The following is a 20919-nucleotide window of genomic DNA, read 5'->3' on the forward strand; positions in this document are numbered from 1 at the left end:
GGCTCTTATTAAGACGATATCCTGTCTCTGTGGTAAGAAAAGATCATATCCTTGTTTCATGTGTCATCATTGGAGCAATCTTTGTTCAAAGGGGGGAGGATAAAGAAAATAGAAAGAGGGAGTGGTCAACAGATAGTTGAATTTTGGTTGCACTATGATTTCCAAGGGAGGGGACTTTTGTTACCTCCTGATGGCCCTCAAGGCTTTAATGACATGCTTTCCTGTTACTATAAACAAAGGTGGGAATCATGCCATAGCTGCTTGGTTATAGGTTGCTTTTGCTTGTGGGTGTGGTGTGGTGTGGTGTGGTGTGGTGTGGTGGTGTGAGTGTGTGTGTGTCTGTATCTGAGGACTCATAGGATGAGGCAGACACATCAGAATGCACAAACTGAATCACAGGTGCTCTTAGCTAACATAGGGGGAGCTGGCTGGAAGGTCACAAGGTTAAGACAACAATGCCACCTCCTAGGTCACTCATCAGAAGTCCCCCTGTTCAGATGCATGGGGGACAAAAAGAACATCGTCCACAGAGGGGATTTAGTCACAGCCCACAAGAGGATGGGGGTGGGGGTGGGAGTCAGTTACTGCTCATGGGGTAAGGGTGGGGGTGAGTTACTCCCATGGGGCAGGGGTTGGGGTGGGGGTAAGTTACTCCCATGGGGTTGGGGTTGGGGTTGGAGTGAGTTACTCCCATGGGCTGGGGGTTGGGGTTGGAGTGAGTGACTCCCATGGGGCGGGGGTTGGGGTTGGAGTGAGTGACTCCCATGGGCTGGGGGTTGGGGTTGGAGTGAGTTACTCCCATGGGGTTGGGGTTGGGGTTGGAGTGAGTTACTCCCATGGCATGGGGGTTGGGGTTGGAGTGAGTGACTCCCAAGGGTGGGGGTTGGAGTTGGAGTGAGTTACTCCCATGGGGTGGGGGTTGGGGTTGGAGTGAGTGACTCCCATGGGGTGGGGGTTGGGGTTGGAGTGAGTTACTCCCATGGGGTGGGGGTGGGGGTTGGAGTTACTCCTATGGGGTGGGGTTGGGTTTGGAGTGAGTTACTCCCATTGGGTGGGGGTTGGGGTTGGAGTGAGTGACTTCCATGGGGTAGGGGTTGGAGTGAGTGACTCCCATGGGGCGGGGGTTGGGGTTGGAGTGAGTGACTCCCAAGGGTGGGGGTTGGAGTTGGAGTGAGTTACTCCCATGGGGTGGGGGTTGGGGTTGGAGTGCGTGACTTCCATGGGGTTGGGGTTGGAGTGAGTGACTCCCATGGAGTGGTGGTTGGTCACTGTTCACTGTCTATCTCATCTCAGTAAGATTCTTTGGCCAAGGTCACCATGGCAGCCATGGCCACAGGTGGTATCCTGCTTGAGCCCTCCCTTTATTTAAGTCCTTCAGTCCATCTCTCCCAGGGGCTCCTTCAGGCGCTCTAGGTCTTCCACAACCCTCATTAATAAATAGCTCCATTTATACATTTATTTACATACATGTACACATATGCATGTAACAATAATAAAAAACAAGAGGCCATGAACTTGAAAGGGAGTGGGGGGGGGCAATGGGTGGAGCTGGAGGAAGGAGGGAGGAAATGATGTAATAAATTTTAATTGGATAAAAAATATAAAAAGTTTAAATGAGAGAAAGAAAATGGGGCTCCAGTCTTTCCTATCCAGCATTCCCTCTCCTTGGGTGGTCAAACACTCCCCCACTCAAACGTGTGTTTGCAGAGATAGGAAGAAACTTTCCACTCTCACTAAATATGAGAAAAAAAGACATCTGTTAATATACTTTAAAAAAGAAAAACAGCTAGGAGAGATTCGACAGGAAAACTAGAGACACTCAGAGAACAGGAAGAAATATGCCTTTTATTAGAAGTCTGATATGTACAGGGACAGCTGTTCCTCAAAGCCTAAGAAGGCTGTGAGAAAACCACTGCCGTCCAAGGTCACACGCTTACTTACATTGGAAATACCACTTAAACACCACTGCGAGTCATTAACAGATAAAGCCATTACACACGGATGCAAAGAGACACGGGGTCTGTGGACACTTCTCATATTTTCTAAAAACAAGTCTACACAAAAAATACAATGTGCCAGTAAAAAAAAATAGGCATATCAATACACGTCTGTTTTTTTTTTCCTTTCTTTTTTGTTAATACATGGTACTCTGAGCTTTTTCCTCAAGATTTTTTTTTTCACATCGAGATTTGCAGGCACTTTAGCAACCCAGCCTTGGTTTACAATACATGATGTTCAGACCAACAGATGAACAGCGAGCGTCAAGGGCCTCGTGACACAGGCATGCACGGAAATGTGACTCCTAGTGCTCTTCTGGGACATCAAAATGTTCTCAATGGGATGGCTTTTCTTTTATTTGTTTTATGTCTCATGACAGAATTACTTAGTAATGTGGTCTCACCAGGAAGGGACACATTATGTGGGGATAGGAGACAAATAACGACTCCAACCTCAAAACTGTATTGAGATTAATTTTCAGAATCCAAAGTGACTGGTTTTTCCTTGTCCCACTCTGTGCCTTCCTTGCCAACCTATTGCAAAGCAAATAAAGTAAAACGATGACAGAAGAGTTTGGCCACAGCTCCTCCAGACTCTCCCCTCAGTTCCCACCTCCCTCCTCAGGGTGCATGCACAATAGGCCATTCCCATGTCCCTTGTTCCCAAGCGTCATGAATGTGACTGAACAAGTGTATTTATAAACTCAGACTAGAATTGCTGTGATACGGGTAGTGAGGTTATAAGGCAGCTGGAAAGTCCCCCTGATGGCCAAATCCATGGGCATATGGTTTAGCTTCACTACCGCCCCAGAGCCTTCATGCTCCAAGGAACTCAGGGAAAGAGAAGGAAACCCAGACCGAGTCCCAGAACAGGGAGAAACCCTGCTGCGAAGTCCTGGAGAGAGTCCCTGTTCCTGGTGTTCCTGCACTCACTTTCATCTACCAGAGACTGAGGAATCACTCCAGCTGAGAGCCCAGGGGGGAAGGGGACAGCAACATCTGCAGCCTCAGGGGTCACTCTCCAAGGTGAAGCTGGGACACCCAAGCCATAGGCATCTTATGCACAGAGCTGAAGCTTCTGGTACTGAGAGAAGCAGGTGGGTGATGCCTTGAACTTGGGGTTGTCAGGAGGGGAAATCCTTCCATGAGACACTGAGACGCAGTGGCAAAGACATTAAGGCCTTCCATTTCTTTGCTCGTGCTGCTTAAAGGCACTGATACCAGCAACAGAAGTGTTCTGTAGTACCACCGAAGACTTTTAAACTCCAAGAACACAAGTCTTCATAGGAAAATGTCCGTTATTGCGTGACAGGAAGCCTTGCCATCCTCATTTGAGCTCAGGAGTAGAAGGGCCGCCCTTTCTCGGGCGTCTGCAGTCTGTTTAGCCTGGCCACCTGAGATGGGGATGGAGGCACATCTTGCCTGAAGGGTCCCCTGACTCCATCAGCAGGGGGCTGCTTCTTCAGCTGCTGCTCTTTCCTCCTCTGCTCCTGGCGGAGAAGCTCCTGGGTCTCCAGCATGACCCTGGCATTGAAGCCATGCCCGCCTAAATAGCCGTTCCTTGAGCCCTGGTAACTGGAATACCTGGGGTTCTCCTTGGCACTCTGGAAGCCTTCACCGGGGGCATAGTTCTGTTCCCAGGAGTCCTGTGATACGGAGCTGGCATTCTTCCTGCTTTGCCTAGCAATAAAGCAAAGAGGCCAGTCAGGGGCGAGAAAGAGGAACCTCCAGGCTTTAGCAAACGTCACCATCACACACCAGGTGACATGGTAGGGGCTGGAGATATCAAAATGGACATTGCTCGCTGCCTAAGCTTGAGGATGTGATTTCAATCCATAGTAACCATGTAAAAAGCTGGGTGGGATAGCACACATTTGTAATTCCAGCACTGGGGGACGGGGAGACTCATGGGGCTGGATGGCTGGCCAGCCTAGCCTAACTGGTGAGCTCCAGTCCAGTGAGAGACCCCATTTCAAACAAACAAGGTAGACGGTTCCTGAGGAATGAAGCCTGAGGGTGTCCTCTGGCCGTCATATGCACACACATGTATGCGCACCCACACACACACACGCACCTGCATCGTGCATGCAGCCACACCACAACAACAAAGAAACAAAACACCTTGACTGTCCTCAGCAAGTCCTTCGTTTCAGCTAAGTGACCAATGCTGACAGAACGAAAGACAGGTGCAGACTCAGCAGCTATTTAGAAACAGGTGCTTCTCCTAGCTTGAGGCGCCCTCTTGCTCATGGTGACCATGTCCCCTGTAGTTGGGTGTATACACAAGCGCCTAAGTATTAGAGGTCAGGCAGCGTCTAGCTTTGTAATAACTGCTGCTCACTTTAGTGTTACTGTTCAATCTAAACAACCCAATGAGCAGTGTACCTAGCTGTCGCCAGAATGACAGAGACTGGTGTATGTTGTTCATGTTCATCTTCCAGACACTGTGATGTCACTCCGTCATGAAGAAGCTCATGTGACAGATTACAGCGTGAGCTCAGATGAGAATGGAAGTACAGTGGTCAGAGCATTGCACCGGGCTCAGGTGATAGAGCCCTGACCTAGCATGAAGAGGCCCGGGTTCCATCCCCAGCACCACATAAGCAGGTACTGAGAGTGCATGCCTATTACTCCAGCAATAGGGAGGTAGAGGCAGGAGGATCGGAAGCTCAAGGTCATCCCCATCTACATGTAAGTCTGAGACTAGCCTGGGTGGCAGGAGACTGTCTCAAAACAAAACAAAACAAAACAAATCACTGATAAAACAAAGCAAATAATGCAGCAGGCAGCTCCTTCAATCCCGCCTTGGCTCTCTGGGGTCCTGTGTGTCAGTAGCTGGCACAGGTCATGGGTGCACAATTTCCTTTTCTGGAAACACTATTTATTTCACCTCACTAGATAACCCATATTCTATCATCCCAGGGTGGGGAGACAAAAACCAAATCACACAGAAAGTTCATGTCCTACCACTTCTGCAAGGGGTTTGCTGTGGTTTTCAGGAAACAAGACTCTGAAACATCTTTAATTTACTACCAAGGCTCTAGATACTTCTATGAATTTGCAGTAAGATTGCCTTTGATAAAGCATAACAATTTTGTGCCAGGAAGGAAGACATGCCCTATTTTCCCCCTTGAAAATGGAAGAGGGAGGAGAGATGACACTCATAAAGAAAATCTATTATTGCTCCATTTATCAGCAAGGAAATCATGTGGTGACAGTAGGCGAGGCTCAGCCTCTTGTATCAGCACACACAACATTGCACATTCATGAGGAGACCCTGGGAAGCCACCATGCCTCCCAAAGGAACAGAGAGATCAGCATCTGAATGTTCTGGAATGCTGGCAATATGGTGCAGGGTAGAACCTGCCCATTTTCCACATGGCTGGGACTGTAGATAGGGAGACATAGAAGATGAAAAGTGAATTAAGCTCTCAATGTCACCACGGGCTCCGTGAGCCACTGGGAAGAATGGTGGCTCCCATCTGGCTTTCCTTATGGGAGCCACAGCAGAATCCTCAGATGGGATGGAGTGAATTCTTTGCCTAAAGCACTGATTATCTTCACATAAAAAGTCATGAACTGATCTGACCAGAGAAGTGACATACGGACAGCGTCAACATGAAGCCTGGGATTTTACTTTGTCACCTCTTCATCCATGGCTTCTGGATAACTATAGCCGCCTTCTTCCCTGATCCTGCGTGTCCTTTGCATAGAAAGGTGTATGGCAGTCACCCCAGAAATGCAGGTTCTTTCTGCACTAAAATTTGTGAAAATTCAGAGACTTGTCAGGGATGGATGAGAAGATGTGTGGGAGGAGGCACTGTTTTGTAGCTCAAGTTCAGCTGAATGAGTACAAAATAAAGCAAGTCTTGAGGTTTGAAATAGGGTATGGGAAACACACACACATACACACACACACACACACACACCCCTATATTAGGAACTAAATATACTAAATATCAAAGCACCCAGCATAGGGAAGAACAGCTTAGGAACACAGAGATTTGATTCTGTGTACTTGTGACAAGACTGTCACTTGGTCTTTGTGTAGCCTGGGGGAGTTGTGTTCTCTAGGCCCAAGCTACCTCATCTGTCAGATGGGGTGTAGTAGCTGACTGTGTAAGGTGCGGGGGGGGGGGGATCAGCAAACATGTAAATTGATCAGAAAAGGGACTGGCTGTCTTCAAATGACTTATGGGATCTAGAGAGCAAGTCAGTGTCAAATATTAGCTTCTGGATTTAGGGTAGACAGAGAAGATGGCCACCTTTTGGAACTGAGAATAATTAGTAGGGAGAGCAATATTAACTGTCCCTTCATTGAAGAGACAAAGTGGGTTAGAATCCAAGAGTTGGTGTCCAATGAAGGCCACTCCATAAACACTTGTGCATGGGGCCATTCAAACAGACCACAGCAATGGCAGCCACCCATGTGCTCCCACTGGATGTGTTCATGTGACACCTAGGTCTGGGTGGACCTGCAGCAAACTCCCTGGACATCTTTGAGTGTATTCACCTTGGATAGGTGCTAACTGCTTGCTACTGATTATAATAGCCTCCATTACCATGTAAGAAACTCGAGCCAAAGAACCAAGGCAAGGACTTCGCCCCCAAGATGAGGGAGACAGAAAGACGAAGAGAGACACAGAGTATAGCTTTGAAAGAGACAAACAGATGTGAACTCAATAACCCTGGGAGGAGAGGTCTTGAGGGTGCAGTGGCCTGTGAGAGGAAGAGTTGCAAGGAGGAGCAGTCACACAGTAGACACACAGTCACCACAGGGAAGGGAAGGCAAAGAATACAGGAGAAGGTCTATGGGCTCCAGTCACGAATAGTGGAGGATGTCTTCATGCCTGGGCTTCAAGTATGCTGGAAGGACATACTGACTGTGACTCTGAGCTCATTTCTTTCATTTTTCTGAGCTATTTATTTGCAAGATGGGAAATCTCCAAAGAATTTTGTATAGACATAGGCCTCAATGCCTCTTACCCGATGTAAGTTAAATGACTTCAGTGGCTAATCTCTGCGTAACAGCAAGAGGCAGCTAAGTGTTCCAAGGGCTGTACAGCCTCACAGCTGAGAAAAGACAACGGAATGCACTGGTTCACACATCACTACCATGTGTGCTGGTGGGAGCTCGCTGCAATTCCCTCTTGGCTAACCACTGTGAGTGTTCAGTTCTGAGGCTGTCATGGAGATGACTCAACTTTAGAGGCACTTACTTGTCTTTATCGGAATTTGAAGCAAGTTCATTTTCACATGGATCAGCCAATGCACAGATAAACACCACCTTCCTCAAACTGCCTTGCTCAAACTCACGTTTTTTTTGAGATGGAAAAACAAATGTCTAATGATTGTCACGTAGCAGTGACTTGTTCGGAGGAGTCTGAAAACCTGCAGGGTTTTCACTATGTTTATTCTGCACTATACATTTCCTGGGAGGAAGACTTTGATGGGAAAATGGGGGTGAGTTCAGTGTGGGTGTGCGGCCAATCTTGTGACAAGAGTTCTAGCCCTTTCACAGAGGTCCCTCATAAGCCCGATGCCTAAGCTTCTCTGACTCGATTGTCAGCTAATGAGCCGAGCACCCCTGGGACTCTGCACTTCCATGCAGAGCGACAGTAGAGACGGAGGGCAATTGGAACAGGGTCTGTGACTGTCTATCCGCATACGTGCATGAACAGAGGGCTCGATCCCGCTGTGACAGAGCTAGGTGCATACAGCAGCACTCACCCCTGAACCCTGGGAGTCAGGCAAGCAAAAGCATGATTATACTCTCTTTTTTCAGACAGGGTGACATATCACTTTGGGTATGCACAGGTGCAGGCACTTGCCCTCTTTGCCATGCTGCCACCAAGTGAGAGGTACCCCTCCCAAGCCTAGCATGCCTGCACCGCCCGTTCCTTGGTGACCCTGGTGCAAGCTGGGAAGGCTGCTTCTGCAGCTTGAGGGCAGCTCACCTTGGCAGTGAGCTGTACTGGCGCTGGGCCTGCTGGAAGCTCTCTCGCTCCTCCTGACGTTGCCGTTGCACTTGAACCTCCACAGACACCGAGTGCCGACCGCTCTGCGACGCTGGCCGTGAGCCGGACTGTGGGGGAGATGTACAGCTTGTCAGTAAGAGAACGACACCTACCTTGTCACACGTAAGTGATGTCACTTCAATTCTGGGTCTTCAACAATGCTGGAGATGGAACCCAACGCCTGCACATTCTGGGCAAATGTTCTGCCTGGATTATACTGTCAAGTCTCTAATTTTTTACTCTTACCCAATGACTTTGAAACATTTTACAAATTCTATGACTTTGTTTGTCTATGTCAAGTTTGTTATTTTACCTTGCTATTTTGAGACAAGGTCTCATGCAATCCAGCCTGGGCTTGAATTCACTGTGTCATAGCTAAGAGTGACTTTGAACTTCTCACCCCCGTGTCTCTACTTACTGAGCCCTGGGATCAGTATGCCTGGTTTATGTGGCACTGGGTATGGAACCCAAGTCTTTGTGCATGAAGGTAACCACTGTACCAACTGAGCCACCTCTCAGCTCTCCTCCCACTCAGGTTTCTTTGAGAGAAGAACCATATCCTAGCCTGGCTGAGTTTTACATACTCCATCTTAAGCTGTGATGGGTTTGGGCACATCATTTAAAATGGAGAGGCCAACTCTTAGTGAGACTCAGTAAATACTGACATAGATACAAGCTGACATCCCTGACATAGCAAACACCAAGCTCAGAGGATTAGAAGTTAAGACCAAAATTCAGGACTGGTAATGTAGCTCAGGCGGTACAACGCTCCCGCCCCAGCACACAGGAAGTCCTGGCTTTATCTCCTGCACCACATAATGTGGACATTGTAGCACACAACTGTCCATCCCAGCACTCAGAGGTAGAGGCAAGAGGATCAGAAGGCGAAGGTCTCCCTCAGTCGTGAGTTTCAGGCCAGCCTGTGCTACCTGAGACTCTGTCTCCAACCAACCGACGAAAACAAACCAAAAATTTGCTGCCATAACTCACAAAGGCCTGTGACTGAAGGCTTGCTGAGCTGGTGAACATTTAGTAGTTGTCTCTTTTGTTCTAGCAACGGTAAACAACATGGAGCGTCCACCTACACTATGAAGTGACAGCCCAATTTTGAAATGTAGAGATCAGTTTAAATGAGACACTGTGACCAAAGATAGACCTTCTTTTTGTCCCCAAAAACATCATCTAAAGAGGACCAGGGACCCTTACCATCATCCTGGACCTGCCAGCTAATGAATACTAAATGGACCAGTTTAAGTAACACACTCCCTTGGTCACAGGAAGTGGTAATTGGCCAATGTGAACCTAGCCTGAGAGAAGTCTTCACTCCACCTGGCCACATCCTGCGGCTAGCACATCATGTGTGGCATGTGCTTTTCATTCACAGTGGATTATCAAATTATATACTATGCTGTGTAGATCAAAACAGCTGGCAACTTTACAGAATACTCGAGGATGGTTTATTGCTGCCCTGCTGTTGGCACCCCAAGATTCCTGTCTTGTTACTCAACCATCTTGGTGCCTCGTTTTTGCTATGTGACATTCATTGTGCAATGTACATATTCTATGTGAAGACTTTCTGAGGACAAGCTCTAACTGATTTTTCTTCTAGCGCTGAAAGCCAGTGGCAGGCATGACTCAATAATGGCTGTGTAAAGTAATGGCTTTAGCATTCACAGGAGAGTGTTAAGCTAACGTGAGTCCTGCCCCTGAAGAGCAGTCCCTCTGTTTGGCTTCTGTCTGAAGACACACTCGACAGCATCGGTTGTTCTCATGTGCTGGTAAGCAATAGTGAGGCAATGTCCAGGACAAACATCTCTAAGCAGATGTCCTCAGCAGGTACACATTTAAAAGAATATTCCAATACAAAAATAATATGGTAAGCGATTAGACTTTACGGTACCCCAGTCTGTGCTGGGGGAGAATCACAACCACACTAGCTGGGACAGATGTGCCTCGGAGGCTGCATGTGCAGTTCAAACAATACATCGTGTATCTCCAGCATGAAGAGGACTGAGGGGGCTGGGAAAGAGTTCAATGGGTAAAGTACATGTTGCACAGGCATAGGAGATGGATTTGGATCCTCAGTACCTGTCTAAAAGCTGGGTATGGTGATCTGCTCTTGTAATCCCAGACTACGGGGAGTGGGGCTCAGTGACAGCCAGTCTAGCCTAATTGGTGACCTCTGCTTCCAGTGAGAAACCTTGTGGCAAAGAAAGAAGGAACAAAGGGAGGGAGAAAGGAAGGGAGGAAGGAAGAAAGAAAAAAGAGAAGATGGCTCTTAAGGAATGCCACTTGAGGTTGATTTCTGGTCTCTGTGTGCCTTCACACATGTGCATGTGTGTGTGCACTTGTGCATACACACACACACACGAGAGAGAGAGAGAGAGAGAGAGAGAGAGAGAGAGAGAGAGAGAGAGAGGAGGGATTGGTGGATAGATAGATAGACAGACAGACAGATAGGTGATAGAGTATTTCCACAGTGAAACCCTACTTTTATGCACACAGCATCCTCTCTGTTAACGAAGACAGGCATCTTTTCTCCCTTACACGAGGCAGGATGCCACTGAACTCCTGGGTGGTGGCATGCCAGCAGGAGCCTTGGGGAGCGTCACTGGACAAGCGAATATAAAGTGAGAACTGCATGGTTTGCACTGCACCCCCAAGGTGCTCTGTTTCCTTCCCTTCCACACACTGTAAGCTACCTACACATGTCAGGTTGTCTGGAAGGCTTTGGCATTCAGCGCCAGGATTCAGTAACCAGCGATTGAAGCTCATGCTGGCTTTTGACACACTGCTTGTGGAGATGTGAAAAGAAAATGTAAGATCTTACAGAAATGCAGGTATATTTTTAAGTTGTTTCTCTCAGCGGCCTGAAAATTTGATTCTGACAGAGGGGAAAAGGAAGTTGAAGGGCTTTTGTTTCCTCCACTGTGCACTATCTGACACTGCTCAAACCTTGTCAGTTGTAAGGATCTACTGACACCCTGGAGGGATTCAGGAGTGATCAGCACAAGGGCTGCAGCATACACAAACAATGACTGAGGTACAGACAGACGGATGTCTCCTATTATCAAACAGAAGCTTCAGCCCGGCCATCCGTACTTCACCATCTCTCTCCAAGACTGCAAAAGGGCATGCCAGTCACCTTCATCTTTCAGAGATAACTCCAATAGGCCCTGTGTCTTAGGGGAGATTGTACACATGACTAGGTCATAGCCGCAAGTCAATAAAATCACTCTGGCAACTTTTACTTTTGTCCCAAATAAAAAGTAACCTCTCAAGCTTGGGAGACAACCGAGCTGGTAACTTCCAACCCAGAACCCACGACAGCAACAACAAAGCTGGGTGTGGTGCACATGATTGTACTCCTAGTACTGGGGAGACAGAGGCAAAAGAATCCCTGGGTCTCCCTGGCCAGCCAGTCAGCCAGCATAGCAAGCTCCAGGTTCATTGAGAGTTCAGGTCTCAACGCATAGTACATGGATGGCACCTGAGAAGCACAGTCATGTATCTGAACCAAAACTTACATGAATAAAAGCAGGAGGAAGAGATAGCATGTTACCCGACAGGAGTCCATGTTTTCAAACAACAACAAAGCAGGAGGAGAGAATGAATAGAGTGCTTGTTGCACAAGCATGAAGACCCGACTCCAGCTAGCTGGACCTGTGGGCAGCGAGCTCCTGGTTCAGTGAAAGACTCTGTCTCAAAACATATGGTAGGGAGTAATAGAGGAAGACAATTTCTACAGTGACCTCTGACACTGACACACACACACACACACACACACACACACACCATCTGCATACAAAACATACCACCTCACACTTGCACACAACACACACAAAAGAAACAGCTGCACAGAAAATCCGTGTGCCAGCATAAGTGCCACAACACTGGGAATTCAGACAAGGAAGTAAAGCTGCTTTAGCTGCAAATTACAGAACGCCTAGGTCTTGTTTGTAATGAAATGATTTGTAAAAAAATGACCTTTTAAATTGAAAAAAAAAAAGAAAGAAAAGGCCCCAAGTGCCAGATCTAAATAACAAAAGATTCTGTAAGACAGAGGTGAATATAAGACTGTCACGGAGCACAATGGAATCTCTTCCTTAAGACCACAAGAGAAAGCTATGCCTTACACTTACAGAGATACTGGTCTGTATCATGATTAGAAAGACACCACTGCAGGACTGAGAAAGCTGGAAAGTGCTGCTTTCGTCCTGTGTGGAAGAAAATATAAGAACTGTCCCCACAGAGGGCCACCGAATTTACCTCAAGTAAGCATGTCTTTCAGCTAATTAGAATTATTCTTTGATTTATTTTTACAAAAATAAAAACACAAAACAAATCAGTTAAAATAATTAACAGACTAGTGAATAAGACAATGTAGACACATTGTAAATTTTCAATAGTAATTAGAACTAGGTAATGCTATAATTTTCAGATTCTAAAGGCAGTAAAAAAGTTGTTAGTTTATTGAGTTATATACAAATTCCATAAATTAAAACATACACAGTCATTTAACCTCATATAGATAAGAAAATAGTGTGAAAATATGTATGTATACACATATGTGTATATATACACACACACAGATACATGACCATTTATTTGGAGGTTTTCTATTTTCTACCTGAATATGCATAATAAAACTTCTAAATTTTGCATATGTCAAAGGTACATACAGAAAACAAAAAAATAAAATATGACAGTTTATGTTTTTTTAGATAAAAATAATGACAAAGGTGATATCCCTTTAAGATAGTGGGATCTTATTTAGAAGTTAAATGCTCATAACTCTCATATGGATTCTAAACTGATTAAAATGACAATTTAAAGATCTGATAGGTAGAAGGAAGTTTTATCCAATTAAGTCATGTAAAGAGTGTAAATTATATTCACTCTGATTAACTGTGGACACTGCTAACAGTGGTCATTATCTTCTGTAGTTCCCTCATTTACAACTTTAATCACATTGAAGCTAACTCCTGTCAATCTCCCTTCTAAATACAAACCAGACTGGGACCCTCTCAAGCCCCCAGACAAGACTGGGGCCTTCAGGGTGGTATAACTGAGACACCTTTTTGTCTATTTTGGTGTCTCAGTCCTCTGCCCCAATATTCTGTCAAACTCTTGTGGGTTCTGAATGCTGAAAAGCCTAAGTGCTACTACTAAGAGCCCCTGTAAAGGCAGGAAAGTCCTTGGAACACCCAGTTGCCCCTGATCTCTCTAAAAGCATGATTTGGTTTAACACTGGGTTTGTCTTCATTCATTCTCTCCCATCAGTGCTTGTGTTTACTAGATTTTCCTATCTGAAGCACCTAGTACCTTGAGAACTAGGTCTAGATCTACAGAGCCGGCCATTAGCATCAGCAGCTCATAGCATCCAGCACCCTCCTCTGCGGGTAGCATAGCTCATGGGCCTTTAAAGCTCATCTACAGGGATGGTTATTATAGTCCAAAGCCAGGGGTCCACTTTGCTGTAGCAAGGGTTTTTCTCCATGAGGAACTGCCACCCCTCTGCTGCAAAAAGCTCTCTCTGGGGACATTTCCAAGGAAAGCAATCTCCAGGCCGTGTGAGCTGAGGTCCCGCTGAGAGGCTTAAGTGAAAGTGGTGTCTCCTGAGTCAAGGACACCAGGCAACGAGGAAGCAACAGCAGCAGAAGCCTCATAAGTCACTAAAACAGTGACAACAAAACTAAACTGCTGGTTATCAAAGCCCCTGGCCTAAGGAAGGCAACAGGGGTGCAGAATAGCCCTGCTTGCCCTGGGCTCCTGATGAAAGCAGGCCACACCCTGGAAGGACAAAAAGCACCATCGCAAGCTCACACCAGGAAGATGGAGGAAAAGGTACCCACACAAGGAACATGGAGGAAAAGGTAGATTTTGCTGTTCGTTTAAGGCTTGTAAGGAACAAAGCAAGCTCAGGAAAGATGAGGACATTCACACTGCACAGGGTCCATTTTCTCCTTGAAGGACTAAAGTACTCTCAGTCACTCCTGACCAGGGATGGAAAGGAATTAGCAATACTATTAACATCTGTTATCCATTTCTCAGTTGCCTCAGCCAGTGCATCTCCTTGTGGGCAACGCGAGGAGTCTGAGAGGTTCCACTGGCAGGCTGAACTCTTTTGTGTACAGCCTGAGATTTAACTCCTTTAGAGTAACTGTCAGTTCATTCATGCCGGAGCACCCCATAATGATGGGCACCCCAGCTACTGCTCAGTGACTTGCCGGAGGTTGCCTTAGGGAAGAGTTAAAGCGGGGTGCTGCTTTGTTTAGGCTGCACCTGCATGGGGTGGGGAAGAACCGGCTTTTCTTCCTCCTCAACCTGGGAGAGGATATGCTCTGATTCCAGCTCAGAATTTCCTGGGCCTCTGCTCCTCTAAAGGCCTTTTGTGCCACAAACAGCTCTTTCCAACCCAGACAGCATCCTGAACAAAGGCCCACAAGCAGGTGCATTCCACACTGCTAGGGTTTACAGTGAACCTTTCCAAAATAGATGAGTTTTTAGGGCTACCTGCAGTCATTTTTGCCACAGGAAGCCCTGCCGAAGAAGTTGTTGGCTAGGAAAGCTCTATGCTACACATATATCTGGCTGTATTTCAGCTTGAATGTGCTATGCTTCCCATACAGCTTAAAGATGAACTTGAGGTTCTTTAAAAATAAAATGAGTGTGGACCGTTATGAAGCCATGCTCTGACACCTTCCGAGTACAGGAACACTACAGGGTCAGCAGACATGTGGGAGAAAGAAGGTTGCTAGCTGTGGAAGGGAAGATGGAACCAGAGAGGTTAGACTCTGAAGAAGCCAGCAGCTCTCACGGAGGAAAAAGGGAGAGCTGATGTGAGGATCGCTGTGCTGTGCTGTGCGGAGCAGAATAACGGTTAGCATGAGCTCATTTAGGTCATCAGCAAAAGGGAGAATTCTCAGCAAGATCTCAATTGTTTGCAAGTGAAAAATAAAAAGAAAGGAAAAGGTCAACTTTTGATCCACAGTTGAGGAAACTATTCGATGCCTACGGTAACCAATTTGTCATCCAAGTAATTGCGGTTCTGTCATCTCAGGAAATAATACATAGGCCACTCTGTCTGTCTAAAGTTTCAATGGCATCTGGCACACTGTAATTTGACCTCTGACCTTTGGTAGTCGAGTTTCTAAAGTACAGGGGTTTTCCGGTCTTTTCTCTGGAGTGATTGCTCCTATTAAAGAGATAATGGGGAAACATCTGAATCACAGACACTTCCTCACTCAGACCTGGATAAAACCCTTCCAGAGTCTCTCAATGAAAATCCCCTGCATTGAGAAGACACCTGGCCTCAAACTTGAAGTTCCTTTATGTGGGCACAATATCACCTGTCAGAAGGCAGGAGTGGTCGCCACACCTGTAACCCTAGCACTTGGGAGGCTGAGGCAGGAGGATGGAGAGTGGCTTTCTTTGTATCACCTTTGCTACACAGCTCTAGGGACGGCCTTTCTTTCCCAGACTTGCTCTTCTGTACTGCATGACAACGGGGCCTTGTGAGCTTCCCAGAAGTGAGGCGTGAGTGCTGGGAAGATGCTGGTCTGAGAGCCACATTCCTAGGTAACCAAAAGTGTTCCTCATGGCAGAGTGTGGGGACACCATGAGAGGCTGGCAGATCAGAGCAGGGTATGTGACAACCACTTCTGTCTGTGGTGGCTGCTTTCTTCGTAGGCACTGTCCTCGGTTCTCTCTTCAAATGTAGTTAACTATACATCACATAAGAACCCTGCTTTAGGAAACCTCTCAGGGATAGATGGAGTCAATTACAGCAAACAACACCAGTGCATTATCACAATCCCACCCTGTTGCTACAGAGATGACTCAATTTACTGGCAAATAAATCAGGTCCCTTATAAGGAAAGCATGTCTAAGAGCACAACAGCTGCAGAGGACAACTGGAGATCTGTTTCGGGGTTGGATCAGCGCAAGGGTGGCCTTCACGGGGCATGTTCGCACCTGAATGCTGTGCTCACATTGGCGATTGCCATTCTAAGGCGAGGCCTATCAGCCTGACACAGCTTCCACACTTCCTCCCCTCTTTCAGCTCTAAGTCATCCTTCCATATGATCATTAGACAGAAGCCTTTAAAGGTCTCTTGCTTCACACAGCACACTGGATGAATTGGGTATTGGGACCAAGAAGGACCCCAAAGATCACCCTGACATCCCAGACCCATGCTTGTCAAAGCTGAACATGACCACCCTCTCTCGGATCTCCACTTTTACTCAGCCCTCCCTCTACCCAGCCACCTGTCAGCTTCACTTCAGCTGGGAGGTTCATCCCCCCCTATGATCAAGAAGGAGCATGTGTCCTCAAGTCTCTCCTGACACCATCCTTCTTCTGCCACATCCAGAAATCTGGTGCAATGTATTTTATTCCCAGACTTTTTCTGAAGGGACTAGTCAACATCTGGGCACTGGTCTCCTCTGCTTCTGTGCCTCGAGTGCAAGGACAGAATAGTCGTTCCCACTATAGTTCTGAAGCTTCTGGTTGTTCTTACATTCTCCTGAGCCACCATGGTGATCCATCTTCTAGCTGCACAGGTTCCCCTACCTGGACTAAGCATCCTGACCCCAGAATCCTCATCAGGACTATAGGGCATCCTGACCTTCTACCTGTTGGTTTCTCCCGTCCCAATCCCAGAGCTTCTTTGTAAACATGCCTCCGTCATTCCTAATTCTCTTGGCAGTCGGTGGGGCTGCGCTACCAGGAGGACAGGAAGTTCCCATCTCCAGAGCTATACTGGCCTATGAGAGCAGCTCTTACTGACTCAGTCTCTCTCTTCCCAGGGAGCCTTCAGATTCTTCACTGTCTCCAGCACCAACTCTGCTCCCATCCTTCTACTCCTAGAAGAGTGCCACCAGGTCTCACAGATACAGATGCAGGACAAAAGAGGAGCAGCCACAGTTTCATCCCAAAGAGATTGCTGAAGTGGCTACATGGAGGATGGATGACAGGTGAAGATAGATAAACAGGGATTTGACAAATACTTGGCAGGACTGGGGATGGTGGCTCAGTTGGTAGAGAGCTTGTCTGGCACACATAAAGTCCTGGGTTTGATGCCCAGCACCACAGAAAACTGGCATAACAATGCACAAATGTAGTACCATACTTGGGAGGCAGAGGCAGGAAGATCAGCAGTTCAAGGTTATCCTTGATTATATATCGAGTTTGAAGCCAGTCTGAGCTACATGAGACCCTGTCTCAATAAAACAAAACAAAAAATATCAAGAGGGTCAGAGAATAAAGAACCAGGAATTATCAACCTCTGTCTCACAGACACATATAAGCATGAGCTGAACTTATGTCGGCTCTGCTCTATAGAAAAGCACTGAGTAAACCTAATAACAAATGCAGTCAAGTGCAGACATTCTTTGGTGGTGTCTCGTCATATGACTATTTGAACCTATTACACAGTGGACAGATGGTGGAACAAGATATAAAATGAAATTAGCAATGATGAAACCCAGATGGAAATGAGGGAAAGGTCAGAATGCTAAAGGTCAGAGGGATTTGGCTCCATCTTGTCTTATTTCATAAAGGACTGAGGTCATAGCTCAAGGCCCTCTCTTATGGGGCAGCTGTTAGCCTCTTCGCCCGGACTGAGGAGCCAGACACTCACCCAAGACTGCTCGAAGCTGTAGGTACGGCGCCGGTCTTCCACGTCCTCATCCTGCTTGGCTTGCTGGAACTCTTGCCGTAGACGCTGTATCCGGTCATGGTTGCTAGGAGTGGATCGATTGCTGAAAGAGAAGGGGCAGCAATGAGCACCCTCAAGAAGAGCAACCATAAATCTCAGTTGCTGGGGAAGAGGGGGGCAGCTAGCTGTGGAATGTTACTGAAGCAGGAAGTGAATTTTTACAACACAATCTGGCCATTTGAAATGGTCACTTGTTCTCAGGACTTAGGCTCTCTGCGGCTATTCCAGCAGAGACCTGAGAGGGTGAACTGTGTTTGGAGAGACCTTTATTTGCAGTGACCTTTCAAAGTCTCACTTCCTTTCTATAATCTGGTTAGGTGCTGGCAGCAAAGGCTTGAAAGATGTTGCTTTGGACATCAGAACAATTAGGGTCCAGACTAGCTCCTCCAGCTCAATAGCCTGGGGCACACCATTCTTGTACTTTTAAATACGAAGCAGAGATAATTATCTTCCATAAGTATCATCTGTAATCAACAAACAGCAACAATGCGTAGCCTCTTCAGCCAGATGTTGTAGCATATATCTATTCCAACATTAGGGTGAGAGGCTGAGGTAGGAAGATCAAAAGTTCTAGCCATGCCTGGGCAGTTTAGGGAGATCCTGCTTCAAACTAAAATCAAAACCAAAAAAATTACAATGGTACTGGAGATGTAGATCAGTGGCACAGTGCTGGTCTAGCACGTTCTCTCTGCAGAACTGCAACAACAAAATGTATACACATCTGTGTGGTTATCTCTGTGCATACATGATTGGATGTCTGTGTATGGTAGGTGTGTGTATCTGTGGTCTGTGTACCTATGTTTATGTGTGAAGTGTATATGTCATGTGTTTGTGTATGTGGTATATGTAATGTGTTTCTGTCTCTGTGTACCCGAATATACAATATGCATGTGCATCTTTATAGATGCAGAATTATAATCACAACACTATTATATGTGTCTGTGAATATACGGATGTAGATATGTGTGTGTGGTATATGCATGTACATATATGTGTGAATGCCTGCATGTTCTCAATGATATACAGGATGACATCATATTGCTGATTCATTAAGTTCCTATTTACATGTTATCGAGATCATAAACCAATTTGTGATTTTCATGGTATAATGAGACACACAGAAAAATCAAGTTAAGGTGGTGTTTGAGCAAACCACTTGCTTAAATAATGACAAATGCACTTCGCATATCGCCGGACTTCCTTTTGTAGTAAGGACAGCAGTAAGCCTGGTAGAGAAGGCAGCACTTCCCCACACCCACCAAGCGTGGAAACTGACATTTTAAGGGGGTGAGTGGCAGATGTTTTGGGTGGATCAGTCTGAGAACATGAACATTAACAGGTCTGTAAATGTGCTGTTTCAAATCATGCAGCTTTTCCCACAGTCTGGAAAGCTCCCCCCATGCTCCTGAGGCATGCAGGCTGCTATTTCCACTGGTGTATAAAAATACAGATAGAGCCATATCTTGCTATAGCACATTAGCACTGGCTACCAACCTGTAACTGCTTCTTTTCCATGTGACCAGTGACTACCTGGGCATGTGGTGGTCTAGTTGCCAGCACAAACTGACAGAGAGTGAGCAGCAAGGGAAGGGACACTGAATTGTTTCTTGCTTTCAACCTGCATCAATGGGAGGATGATCAGAGGCAAGACTCCGATCTCACCAGCATCCCTGCTCAACTCTTCCCATGCATTAACTGTACATTTATGGGTCCCATGAAATCCAAGCAACTGATGAAATCAACCTTCCACGGTCTGTGATGAGGTGAAAGTCCTTCTCCAACAAGGTGGCTGACCCAGAGTCCTCAATTCTAGTTCTGGGTAACATCAGTGGCACTCTAGGATCAGCCCTAGAAGTCACCTGGGTCCCAGTTTTCCAATCTGCCCAAGCAGTTTCCCTTTCTCTCCTCAGCTTTCTTTCAGCCTGTGTTCTGGAGGATTGGACCAGCTTGCCCTAGACCAGCTACACCAGTGCCGCTTTCCTGGCTCAGGCTGAAGGCAGGCTGCAATGGTTTCATGATTGATGATGATTTCCAAGGATGGGAAGGCCATCAAGTGCCCTTTGGGAATAACCATTGGCAGCATGGAGGTAAGACCTGGCTTTGAGAGAGGGAACCATTGCACCAGCTTACTTGTTTCCCAGGCCAGCCTGTGATGGGCCAATCATTCAAATCTGGGCTTTGAAAACTCGGATGCCCTCTTTTGCCAAGAAAGCCAAGGAGATTTAAATATTCATTAGCAATAGTGACTAATCCCTACACATCCCAATCAACCCAGATTAGGGCTGGTGCCAATTTAAAGCTGGTCTTTTTCTTTTCCTCCTAGTCTCCCCACCTCCAACATTGGTGAGGAATAAATAAAAACACCATGAAAGTAGATTCCTAAGAGACTGAGACTAAAGAAGTCTTAATGAAGAGACTACGAATTGTAGTTTCCAGAGACCCCACATCACGGGGATCTGAATAGAGATGATGAGGGTTAGGATGCTCTCTATAACCAAACAAAAGACAGATTTGGTCCAAATGCTAGCACTTAGTCTCCTCTTGCAATACTGGCTTTTGTAGTGCGACTGGTCTGTGTGTGTGTGTGTGTGTGTGTGTGTGTGTGTGTGTGTGTACCTGTGTGCAGGTACATGTGTGTACTATGTGAAGAAAATTGGTTTTTGTTCAGTAATGATGTGGGTTTTGTTCTGCTGTATTATGGGTCCTGTCCTGCAGAGAATTCTGGCCCAGTGTGCATTCATGGTGCAGTGGGACTTGGAAGCCCATGGAAAGCAGAAGGCAGAGGACACATGGCACGGAGCCTTCTGGTGGGCCTTGCATATTTCCCTGATAAATTCATTTGTGCTAAGTGTAACGAGTTTCTGCAGGCCTGCTATGACTCTTGGTATACAGGGTGATGGCACAGTTGCACAGCCATGCCTGTCACCACCCTAGAGAATGGCCATCCTAGAGAATCTGGTAAATGGGCTGCTTGTGGAGACGGAGACAGCCACTCCTAACCCCTTCCAGTTCTTAAAGAGAAATCACAGATGCAGTTTTCACCCCAAATTTAATCATTGACTTAATTCAATTTTTTTTAAAATTTGAGACAAAGCAAACACAATAGGGCAACTGGCAGCCAGGAGCTACCTCTACTTTCTGTTCTGCAGCCGCTATTTTCTGTTTGCTTCCCCCAAGTCAAGGT

The 20919-nt window shown here is 46.5% G+C and overlaps 1 protein-coding gene across 13 annotated transcripts in view; it reads right to left on the reverse strand.

Annotated features, from left to right (window-relative positions):
- Positions 1-1825: 1825 nt before the first annotated feature.
- Positions 1826-20919, reverse strand: part of Pard3 (par-3 family cell polarity regulator) — a 531306-nt gene continuing 512212 nt past the window's right edge. For all 13 annotated transcript variants that reach the window (XM_013123087.3, XM_005083451.4, XM_005083453.4 and 10 more), the window contains 3 exons: positions 17658-17778; positions 7955-8082; positions 1826-3677 (listed from right to left, as the gene is read on the reverse strand). In XM_013123087.3, the coding sequence (XP_012978541.1) occupies positions 3335-3677; positions 7955-8082; positions 17658-17778 (592 nt within the window). In that variant the 3' untranslated portion in view covers positions 1826-3334. The remainder of the gene's footprint in view (positions 3678-7954; positions 8083-17657; positions 17779-20919) is intronic.

This window comes from Mesocricetus auratus, unplaced genomic scaffold, assembly GCF_017639785.1.
Source record: "Mesocricetus auratus isolate SY011 unplaced genomic scaffold, BCM_Maur_2.0 Super-Scaffold_100013, whole genome shotgun sequence".
NCBI lineage: Eukaryota > Metazoa > Chordata > Mammalia > Rodentia > Cricetidae > Mesocricetus > Mesocricetus auratus.